Raw genomic sequence first — 12,372 nt, 5'->3', positions numbered from 1 at the left:
TGACAGCATTGTACGGACCCTGTCTTGAATGGTCCTATTCATACACTCTGCAATACCATTTTGAGGTGGATTGTGAGGAGAGGTGAGCTCCCTTTTAATCCCTTTGTTGTCACAAAAGTCCTGAAAGGCTTTGGACACATATTTCCCACCATTATCAGAGCGAAGACGCTTAATGTCTTGCTGGCCTTATTTTCAATAAGTGCCAGGAATTTTTTAAATTTATCCAAGACCTCATCTTTACAACGGTTTGGATAAACCTATACTTTGGGTGTGGCATCATCAACAAAAGTAATGAAATACTTCTTTCTCCCTAGAGATAACCCTCACATCTGACATACGTCTGAATGTACCAACTCTAAGGGTGAAGACTTTAGAGAAAGAGATTTTTTATGTGGCGTTTGAGCATGCTTACCATAAATACAATAATCACATTGTTCAAAATCAACATACCTCAAAGATGGGAAATAACCCAAATGAGAAAGTACTTTCATTTCAATTTGACTCATCTATCCCAACCGGCTATGCTACAAAGAAACACTTGGTTGCTCAGTTATGGTGACTACATAGTCATGCATGCTAGATACATGCAAAGGACACAAAGTATCACTTTTGGAGCCCTTGGCAACAATGCGAGAGCCTTTACAAATTTTCCATTTGCTATCCCCAGACGTGAAGTGATAGCCTTCGTCATCTAACTACCCTCTACTTATCAAGCTCTTCTTGAGCTGAGGTACATGCCTCACATTATGCAAAACAAACACGGAGCCAAGCTGAAATTCCAATTTCACACTGCTAATACCTGCAATTTTACATGCATAGTTATTCCCCAAGTGGACAACACCACATGCACCGCCATTGTAGTCAAAAAACCACTCATGATGTGGTGTAGCATGAAAAGACGCACCTGAATCAAATATCCAAGTGTGCATGTCATCATCAAAATCTGCAATCAATGCATGTGCACTCAAAAAAGAAGCAAGGAGTACATCACCATCACTATCATTCTCATGAGTGACTACATTTACCTCCTCTATCTTCACACTGCTTTTCTTTGCAGGTTGGCTCTCCTTTTTCTCAACCTTGCTGTCTTCAGTGTTTTTGCTTTTGCCTTTCTCTTTCTTCAATTGAAAACAATCCCCTTTGTAGTGCCCTTTCTTGCCACAATGATGACACTCCATATTTTTGCCACGAGACTTGTTGCGTGCTCTATTTTCAGAACTACCCTTGTGTTGAAATCTACCCTTAGTATACAATGCATTAGAAGACTTGTTTGCTGAATTATTTTGCATGTTGAGTTCCTTGCACTAAATTGACTCAAAAGTCAGTAAATGCAAGCACAAATGACCACAGTATGCTACAAGTATCAACCAGCAGTGAAAATCAAGAAACTGTAGAAACTTCAGATCTACAAATTGATTCCCAGAATTAGAGAATGTCTGGTACTGCACTCCACAATCAATTGCAATCACATTTATAGGCCAATGCACCAATTACATGTGAAATCCCCAAAATTTTTCTGCAATTTCTACTTCAAGTGCATTCTCAGGCACAAATTTGACGATTGCGGTCAAAAGCCTCAAATTTTCAAAGGCGAATCCACCCAAATTGCATCAATACATGTACTCAAGTACATATACCATGCAATTCTTGCACAAATTGATGAAATTCTGCAAAGGCCCCAATTTTCTTGGGTCTGGTGTGCACAAATTTCAGTGAAATTGACAAAATTTCACTAAAATGTGAAAAGGCCCACATTTCCCGGGCAAATGTGCACCAAATTTGCAATTTCTAAGTCAAATTGTCATGTTCTACATCAAAATCCCCAAATCCGTGAAAAGACCCAATTTTTCAGGTCAAAATTTCGCATTGTGCTTGCGCATGCGAATGCTTGTCAGTGGGAGGAGAACAGATTTTAGAAAATTTAAAAAAATGGCGAAAATGTCCGTCGAATTGTAACACCGTGATGGTGTTGACCTGCCGCATGTTGCTTGCTTGGTCACGGCTGAGCTGTCCAACACGTCAGCCCATCCGCTTGATCACGTCGACCTACCTCCAGCGTCGCCTACTCGCCTAGCCGTCACAACTATTCATCAAGCCACCAACTACCGAATCTGCGCCCGCTTGCCAGGCCATTGCCTGCTCTTCAACCCGCCAACTATCCACTTGGCAGTCGCCTGCTCACCCAACTCACGCCTGACTACACCTTAAGAAGCGTGAACTCCTAAGCTGTCTCAAGAAGTGTGCACTCCTTGCCTACTCTGATACTAGTTTGTTATGATAGAGAGCGTGAGGATTGAGACACGCAATGCTTGAGAGAGAGAGAGAGAGAGAGAGAGAGAGAGAGAGAGAGAGAGAGAGAGTGTGTGTGTGAGTGAGTGAGTGCAGAGTAGAGAGTGAGGGAGAGAGTGAGAGCACGACTCTATGTAGGTACAATCACAAAGTGTACCACTTTAGGTTTTTTGATAATATATATAAAAGACATGTATAAGGGTACGTGCATACCCAAACACCGTAAAAGGCGCAATGGCCCTTTATTCCCAATAAAGCCTAAGTCAAGAATATAGAGTCTCAAAAACGGAGCTCGATGTGGATGATCAGACAATAGAGGCAAGGTGCCAGCACCACTAATAGGCACTAAAGAAATGTCACTAGCAGTGACAATACCCTTTGATGGACGGAGAACCTATAACAAATCACCTCGAGGAGTCATAGGACTCGATGCACCATTGTCAAAGAGCCAAGGCTGCTCAAAAGTCCAAACAACCAAAAAATACTCCTCCACCTAATAAATGTATAGAGACACTAACTCAGTGGAAATAGCAGGTGATGAAGTAGAGGTAGACGAAGGCTCCGATGTAGATCCACCGTTCACTCTCGGACGAAGATGAGGATATATCCTCTAGCACTTCTCTTTGGGGTGCAAGATCTTATCGCCAAAAAACACTTTTTTCCATTTTTATTTCGTGCATTATTTGATAAGAATTCAGAAGAGTGTCTCACTGGCGGCATTTGAAGTGAATAGCCACCTTGGTGGCTAAGATGAACAAATTAAAGCAAAACAGAGCAAAGTAGAAAGGGGTAAAATATGGAGCAGCCAGAAATTCCAACACAAGTGCCTTGCCTATCCGTTCGATGAGAAGCATATTCAGTTACTTGGTTTCTTAATAGACTAGTGGGAGCGGTCAGTTGAATTATCCACAAGTCTCTATTGGTTTGGATTGGTTCATTTACATGCTCTTTTTGCCAGGATTCCCACAATGAGAACACATGGGATATCCTCTACGCTTCCCCACAAAAGTTGTATCAAAGTCGAAAGATGACTCCAACTTCTTTCTCTTCCCTTTCTTTTGCTTGGCTTGTCCTGTACCTATAGATAAAACCGCATAAGCATGGCCATGTGCATGGGCTCCACAAGAAACTATCTCATTGTGACGTGCATCCTGTGCTGAAGCACCAATGAGACTACCTCCTCCCAAGTGAGAGTCTCCCGACTATAAGAAGTGAGAAGACTGGTATAGAACACATCATATGTTGGTAATGAAATATGTGAGAGAAGTGTCACAGCTAGGTCCTTCGAACAAATGTTTCTCATTGTAGGGGAATCTACCACAACAAGTTGTCATAGCTTCAACTCAAGGGATAAGCGATGCCCATATGTTTGGATCTGGAAGACAAATGGCAATCTCCTCCAAATCTCTACAATGGTGCGAGAATGTCTAACATGCACAAGCACAAAATCTATGCAACTCAAAAGGAGAGAAGAGCGAGTTGTGGCATCCAACAAATCCCATAAAGCTGTTGAATCTACGATCACACCATCATGAGAATCCACAATAGGTCAGGGTATAGGGACTCTAATAACATCCCAAAGGTCACAGTCATCAAGAAGACACTCAATGTGGCACGATCATAGAGAGTAGTTCGTCCCATCCAACTTGTCACATGCAGATAGAGAGGGTAGGATTGGCACCTACTCTATAGATGCCATCAATGCATGCCAATCGGGGACTAGAAGCCACAAAAGAATATAACGAGAAAGAGTAATAAGATGGTGGTCGTTCTGAACAATCCCGAACCATATGATCCCCCATAGCATATGCATCAGTCATAGATGTCTTTCAATAAAGTACCTACATGAAAACAAAAGAAGATGCTGCCATTGGAATAAGGGCAACCAATAAGAGGTGTCCTTAAGATAATCGGGGTCTGTCGAGCCACAGTACAAAAAAAGACTAACTAGGGCAAGGTAGACACAGAGTATCCAATGCCAAAAGGAACACACAATGCTAGGCAAAGACAAGGAGCAGTGATTGCAAAGGAAAATAGGTCTTCAACCTGTAAATGCAGCCAATCTAGGGGCTGGTAAAGACCAAGAGTGCCCAAAAATCGAGTCCTTGCAATAAACACAAATCTGCCCTAATGCTGGCCTGCAATGGAGGCCACCAAGACAAAATATGATGTCACCCAAGTCAAAAGAACATGTCTAGTGTGAAACACAACAAAAGAAGGTATGTTGGCCTATTAAAAACACGCTGCCCATTACACAAAAGATGTTGTCCAGTCTTGAAGCACACTGCCCAGCATGGATAAGGTCTCCCGAGGGTGTATGAAGCTGTCCAAAGCTGGAGACCGCCCTGCAGGAACAAAACGCAGATGTGGCAGTGGTTCAATTGCCTAAAAACAGGCCACCCATACTGTAGACTGCCCAATGCACACATTGGAGGTAGGAGCTGCCGCCCAGCAGAAAAAACCGTCGCCCAGCAAGAGTAGGCTGTCGCCTACCTGAAACGCAGGTCTAAACCTGCTGCACGTGTGTGGGAGGGGGGCTGCCTGCAAAACGCAGATCTAAAAATAGGCCGCCCAGCTTGTCAGAAGGCAAAACGCAAGTCTACTACCCCAAACTGGCGATGAAGATGACTGGAACCATAAACAAGTGTGCTCCTCTTCAAGATCTCTGGCTCCCACATGTGGCTCTGATACCATGTAAGAGTGCGCAATGGAAAGAGGAAAGTGAACATGGAGAGAAGGAAGAAACAAAGAGAGAAAGCAAGAGAGAAGGAACAATGTGACTACAATGGCTGAAGGTACAAGGCTACAACAGTCAGCCCCAACACACAACTCTACGCATCAATGTGGTTGCCACACGGTAGCAAGGGGATGAGAGAATGAGGAGGGCTAGCTAATCATGAAGGATCAATGATGGATAATGGATGATGAAAGCGGGAGGGCAAGCTGCCTATGTATAGGCAAAAAAAAAAAAGGGAATACCCTAAATGTGGTCAAACCCCAAAATAATGGCCAAAAGTGCACAAATAGAAATGCACTAATGTGCCCTCCATCTAAAGTGTCTAAAACACATAAAATACAGAGAAAGACAATGTCAGAGCTCCTAATGTCCTCGTCTGACTTAGATTGAGACTCATAGGCAGGAGATGACCACAAGACACACATGACTACTAACAGAAACAGCAGCAGGCAGATTGGAGGGTTTCTTCACAAGAATCCTTTGAATTTTCTCTCTCTATGGCATTCTCTCACCTCCTTCAATCAATTCTTAGAAGATCTAAGATTATCTCAGCAGTTTGGAGCAAATCTCAGCCATTTGGTGGACAGCAGAGGAAATTCTGCTGTAAACCCTAAATTTCCGTAAAACTTAGGGTTTAGCAACCACCTCAGGACCCGTGCCATCAATATAAGCATCGTACACTGAATTTAGCACCTGAAATTTGTGGAATTATCAAGGAATTCAGATGCCAACCCATCCATTATGAATTTGGGATAGCATTTGGCCAGTTGGCGCCCAATTAAAGCAAGTCCTAGGTGAAAATCAAGGGGCAATTGGCCCAATTTGTGTGTTGATTGCGTCTACAACAAGGGGCTTTTAGGTCGGCCAAGGAGATTGTGGAATCTCACCTTGTATCCAATCCATTAGTCAATAAAGTTAAAGAAATACCAAAAGGGACGCTAGTTTTGTGGCCAACAAGATGTCTATTGTCCAAGATTATTAAGGTAAAGTGTGTATTTCAATTTATGTTTATTTTCCGACTGCTGTAATTAAGTGCTTGATCATGGAACTACTACCCTCTCCAAGAAGGAAAGCTGGTTTCAGTACTCACAGTACTACAAATAGAGGCCGAAACAAACCCAATCAAAAATCTAGTGACACAGTAATTGTTAATCTATGAAGCTGGTCAAATCTCAACCCAATCAGAGAAAATCAAGCTAAGGGTGTTGAGGACTTTGCCCTAAAGGAGAGTGTTGACAAATCTGCCCCAGATATGGAAGCCCATTGTGATATCAATTGTTGGATTTAGGGTTGCAAAAATGCACATACGACTTGGAGAAGAAGAGGCTTAAGAGAGCACAACGCAAACTATATTGAGTAGTATCGATAGAGAAGATTTGCAAGACTGAGTATGTCCTAAAGTTAAATAAGCATATATGCAAGACTGGGGAAAAAAACCTCCTAAAGAGGGAAAGAAATGCCTCGGCAGGGTCCTAACTATGGTCCCACACCTCACTACCAAAATATGGTAACACCAACAATGTAGCAAACTTAGCAGCAAAAGTCTCCACTGCACTAGAGTTTTGAGTAAACCTGTCAACTATATTGAGCAGTTTTGCAAACTGCATGACACCAACAATGTAGCATGCTTTGAATAAACATCCTCGTTTGCATCAATCCTCCTCAGACCTAGGCTCCCTAGAGTTCGAAGTAACATCATCCACCTGATCCCCATATATTGGAGGACCAACCTCTGATCCCTCTTGTGCATCATCCACATATTGGGATACATCCTGTCTAGTAGATCTCGGTCCTTTAGAACAATCTTTGCTCCATTGCCTATGAGACATCCTTCACGTAAGCATTTTCTATTTGGCTAAATTTAAGACTCAAAGCACTTGCACCTTGAACAACAATGGACTTGTCCCCTTTAAAGAAGTTGTGATGTCTCGAAAATGAAAACATGAAACCAACCTTTGGTATACCAAATGGCAACAAACTAGATCTTAAAAATGGACATACATCAATACAAAAACAAGTCAACCATAAAGCTAGAATACTTTTGCACTTAGACACAATCAAAGATTGGCTCCAAAGTCTCACATCCCTTGTGGTATTTATTTATCATTACTAATATCCACTACTACAATCACTATTTACAAAGCCTTGACCACTGGCTTTCCAAACTTGGCCCTCACTACACCAATCAAGTACAACTATCCATATATCTGCAATGCTCAAGAAAACCTCCCTAGCCACTCCATAGTAATAGGGGATTGCCATTTTCTAGCTTCCCATTCCAATCCCATCCCGTCTCCATACCGTCCCAGTCCCATCCCCATGTTAGATCCCCCTCTCATGGTAACAAGGAGTGGCATCTCTTGCCCCTGTCCCCGATCCCATTCCCGTCCCCAAAATCCGCTCCATGTTACTATGAACTACTCTCACCAAACAAGACCAAGAACACCAGACCTGAGAAGAATGGCTGTGAATCCTCAAAGGCACAAGAAGACCAATCTACTCAACACTGAATCTTGCCAAAAAAACCCTCTCTTAAAAGATCTCTCACTACAAATCTCTCTCTGATGCCACCACTCACAATAGAAAAGCACAAAGTCCTACAAAAAGGTTTGTATCAGCACCAAAACCACTTGGAAGGCTCCACAACATCACCTAGCCTAGAGCATCGCATGTACTTGATCAACCATCACTCACCCTGCATTTTTCACTCGCCTGAGAGATCATGGCTGCCATTAGCCAATGTGCACCTATATCTGTTGATCGTGTCCTCTTTGGTGCTGATCATGATGTCCTTTATGTTGGCAATGTTGTTCCCCATGTTGGCTATGCTACTTTAGAGCTGGCACAGGCATTCTAGAGCAGCCAATAGCAACTTTATGTAGGGTGAAGGCAGTTCTGTGGAGCAGGCTATGCTATCCCATGCTGGGTGATGTAGTTTTGGAGTTGTCTGAGTGGCTCTGTAGCTGTTATGTGCTTAGTTTGGTTTTTGTGCTTTCTTCCTGTGGTTTGTGGTATCACAGAGATTCGTCCTGACAGATTTTGTTGAAGAATATCTCGCAAGATTCGGTGTCAACCAGATTGGTCCTCTTATGCTTTTGAGGATTCATACTTGTTTTTCTCAGATCGGGCATGTTTGGTCTTGGTTGGTGAGAGCAACTAGAGACAGGTAATTGAGCATTGCAAATCCATGAGCAATTGTATTGGATTGGCCTGTTGACGATTGACTTTGGAAAGCCACTAATCAGGACTTTCAGAGCAATAAGCGTCTTATTGGCAATTTATAATGGTAAAGAAATACAACATTGGGCACCAGGCTTTGGGCCCAATCTTTCTTTATGTTCAAGTGCAAGAGCATTTTAGCTCCATTGCTCAATTTGTCTATTTCTTCATCTAAGCACCAGATTGTCACCACAGATGGGTATGGCCACCACAAACCATTTGGTCTCCTTGTGTATTGTCTCATCAACTACATGGAGCAGTGCATAACCACAGTGAAAGCCTACACAAGAGTTCTTGAGAAAGAAGTGAACACCCAAGTGGTATATAGAGAGTAGTGCTGCAATTTTTTGGCATCCACATGCAAGACCATAGCTTCGTCCAGGCAGATTAAGTGTTCACAATCAATTTCTGGCTCTTGATACAGACACATAAGTCTGCCCAAAGCATAATTATTTATCTTTTTCTGTGGCCAGCACAACAGTAGGGTCAATAATTTAATTTTCTGGCTAGTTGGCAGGAATTCCCCCCAACAGAGAAACAATAATCCAATGTTGGGTCAGTGGAACAGGCTAATGCATTAGAGCAATTTGACCGCACTCGTTTGTCAAGGTCAGCCAAGGCGTATCCACTTTTTCTCTGGACATGTCTTTTTAAGGGACCATTTTATATGCTCAGGTAATATTCTCTTGCTATATGCTGTCCCTGGCTTATAATGCCTTTCCAAGTGCCAGCCATGTTCACTTCTTGGAGCTTAAATGATTTTGGTGTCTCTTCGTATGCCAGTCTCCAGAAATAAACATCCTGTAGATCATGTAAAGACACCATTCTGGTGCCTTACCAAATGACTAAAGTACTCAACCAGCTAAGATAACAGGCAGAGCTGCCATGCATACAAAATATAGACTGTATAGGTGAAACTAATGCCAAAGAGCTGAACTGAACAATAGTCTGTGTAGGCCTTGTCTCTGGCTTCTTGGCCACTATCAAAATAATCAGGGTATTTGAGCCTGAATTGACTTGGCCCCTATGAGCAGGGTTGGTTAGCTTTCTAGATAAATGTGAAGTTCCCTCAAAAATCCCAGACAACGGTCTCCCTGATTTGCTCTCACATTCATCAAGGGCTTGTGTCATTCTGATACAGTTTGTTTGCCTTGAAATTGCAACATTAAAGTTTTTTATGGCACATCAAACATCACCATTACAACAAAAGGATAGATTCTACAACTTACAAGATTCTGCCAAGTCCATTCTCCACCTCGAGAGATAGGGACTACATGATCTACAGTCAGTTTCTCACGTGCATCACAATATCTGCCATAGCAGCAGTCTTGTCAGAAGAGCCACAAAAAAAAGCATATCATAAGATTTAAAAAGTTGATGCCACTGAAAGAACTCACTACGGTTTCTAAAATATCCAGCAACATGAGGACACAAAAAGGCAGTCGTGTAATTTTTCATATCAAGCACAGCAAGAACAAAAGCAGCTTATGGCAGATGACGTTACAGGCACCAATTTATGTGAACTTACTGGCATTTATATTTATCTCGAAGGAAAAGATTTTTTCGATTCAGCATCAGTTTCACCTTCCCTCGCTTTGGGGTATGAATATAGTCTGTAACCTGAGGTGCAAAACAGTAAATGTAGTTTTTCTTTAAGAAAATCCATATACTTCACAAGCTCATTATATCTCTCCCTGCAAATACCATCTTAGAAGAAGAGTGAAAGAAAGAGGTATTAAAATCTAAGGACACATGCAATGCGAGAGATCTTGGAACCAGGATCATCCAACTTACTCGTAGCACAGCTGGTATAGCAAAGGCTCTGCTGGGCGAGCTGATCACATAGTCATGATATTCCAGCACATCTGCCTGCATGATACAATGTATCCTCATCCACAATGTCAAAAGCAATTTGCGTGCAAACTATACAGCTACCACATAACGAATTTGAAATGGATGAAATGCTTGCAAAAAGTCAAGCCTTAAACACTATCTGGCAAAGATGCTGTAGACATATAAGGCACACCTTTTCCAGAAATTCGAGGCAAAGTGCACGCCTCCAGCACACAACATTGATCGGCCTGTCACAAGAGGACCAATTATGAGTAATATATTACTTTTGGAGTGTGTCACCTCTCTCTGAGTGGAGTAGAAGGCATCAAAGAGTTGATTATCATGAATTCCAAAGATAACCTCAAAGGGATTATGCCTTAAGAAAGACTATCCTCCAGTTGGCAGCATTAAACCAGCACGAACAAATGTCGGAAATTTTTCTGAAGTAGTATTCAGCTCTTTTATTGTTTGAAACCCAAGAGGGGGAAACCAAAATGCCTCTTGCTGTCACAAATGGCCAACAAGCCTTTTTATTAATTTGCCCCTTGATCTAACAAGGGATTGGCCTCTAATTGACCCTTGGCTATATTGGCCCAAGTGTGAAGTAATTGCACAATTAATTAATAGAGAATGAATGAGAATGAACGAATTAATTGGTGCACAATAATATTCAAGGTGATCACAATGAAAATGTTACACTTATGTGCTAATGTGGCACAAAGTGTCTTTTTATAGTAAAATGTAACCCTAATCAGCTTAACAATCATACGAAACCCTAACTAGTAACCACCCTAGTGTCACTAGGTATCTAGGACACTAGAGGCAACAACTACATTTAATGACAGTCTACTCTATCGAGTATTTCCACTCCTTCCCTATCCCCTCATGTGTCTTCAAGGGGTATTGAGCTGTTCGAGGGGGAGCCCTCTTCTTCTGATGAGGATGTACCTTTATCCAAAGAGGGAGGTTCCTATCCTTGACAAATGCATTACATGTACCAGAGGCCTCTTAGTCTCCATCAAAGCAAAAAGAGCCTATTGTCATTCCACGATGTTACAAAAAGCTTATGCACGATGCAGGTCTTTCTCATTTTCCCACTACACCAACAGGCCCACATAGGTCAGCTAGGATACAGGCCTGGCAGGGTAGTTCACTCCATGTGTGAACTAAGCCCTTATGTCTTGGATTTTACAAGATCATGAACCTACTACTATTGATGAGGCTCTTGCACATGATGTATGGCCGCTCCTTGTGATTGTGCTTGAATCTCAAGGTCTTTGGGACCTAGTAGCTAGTCTTCACACAACAAATGCGTAATTCTCAGGGCTACACCTCCCGCTACTCCCTCATCTACTCATTCTACCCCAGGGGTCATTGGACATGTGGCATGCAGATAACCTCAGCAACCTATATCTTTCAATACTCCTCAAGGATTAGCTAATTGGTCTGCTAGCTCCTCTTCCATTGCACTCTTTGCATCCATTCCTAGTCATCCTCTACACCTCCATCTTGGACCACTTCTCCACCTCATTAGGCATTTCATTGGCAGTGACCTGCTGATGGATGTACACAATAGTGGTCATATCCATAGTCTCTCCTTCTTCAATATTATGCTACATTCACTAATACACACACACTCGTTGGACATCTATCATTTAGCTTTACATTTCTATTTTGTTTTTCTCTAGAGCATCTCACTCTTGACCTTTGTTTGGCATATTCTAATCTCTCTTTGCAGGGTTTTGCTATTGAGTGTAGGGCTAATATGCAGATTTGCACCAATCCTTCCTGGCCTATAGACATGGGATGCACACCATTCCTTTCGTGGTTCCATCATCCTTGAAGTTTTGCTCTTCGACCAACATGGAGGCCTCCCCTCTCGAGGTGGATCAAATAGAATCTCTCTTGATGCTATCATGGTGGTGACTTGTAACTTGCTCTTCTATTCAGGGTGCTTCATCCTCATCTTCATCTTCATCATCATAGTTCTTAGTACCACATGAAGACCAACATCAAGCTTCTCTTCCTCCTTCACCATCAACATCTAGGATTGAATGGGGTTCCTACCCTTTCTTGGTATTCTACAGGATTCAACACTTATGTTCAACATCAACCTCCTCCCTCTTGTTATACCTTCTCTTTGCATTGCATGATCGTCGTCTTTGTACAACGGCACTTGGGTAAGTGTTGTTGAGCTAAAACTTGGGTTCCAACTTTTAGGCCTGAGAAAGTGTTGAGCTAAAACTTCATTATCACTAATAAGCTCTTCAAAACATGTAAATTACCAAAATTGT

At 42.2% G+C, this 12,372-nt stretch overlaps 1 protein-coding gene across 2 annotated transcripts in view; it reads right to left on the bottom strand.

Annotated features, from left to right (window-relative positions):
• Nucleotides 1–12,372, bottom strand: part of LOC148034766 (HNH endonuclease) — a 118,420-nt gene that overhangs the window by 68,339 nt on the left and 37,709 nt on the right. For both annotated transcript variants that reach the window (XM_087679741.1, XM_087679740.1), the window contains exons 2-5: nucleotides 10,272–10,326; nucleotides 10,040–10,114; nucleotides 9,774–9,865; nucleotides 9,475–9,556 (exon numbers count right to left, since the gene is read on the bottom strand). In XM_087679741.1, the coding sequence (XP_087535867.1) occupies nucleotides 9,475–9,556; nucleotides 9,774–9,865; nucleotides 10,040–10,114; nucleotides 10,272–10,326 (304 nt within the window). The remainder of the gene's footprint in view (nucleotides 1–9,474; nucleotides 9,557–9,773; nucleotides 9,866–10,039; nucleotides 10,115–10,271; nucleotides 10,327–12,372) is intronic.

Source organism: Lygodium microphyllum, chromosome 6 (genome assembly GCF_053477565.2).
Source record: "Lygodium microphyllum isolate KBCC chromosome 6, Lygodium_microphyllum_v1.1.10, whole genome shotgun sequence".
Classification (NCBI taxonomy): Eukaryota; Viridiplantae; Streptophyta; class Polypodiopsida; order Schizaeales; family Lygodiaceae; genus Lygodium; species Lygodium microphyllum.
This window is presented reverse-complemented; position numbering and strand designations above follow the sequence as displayed.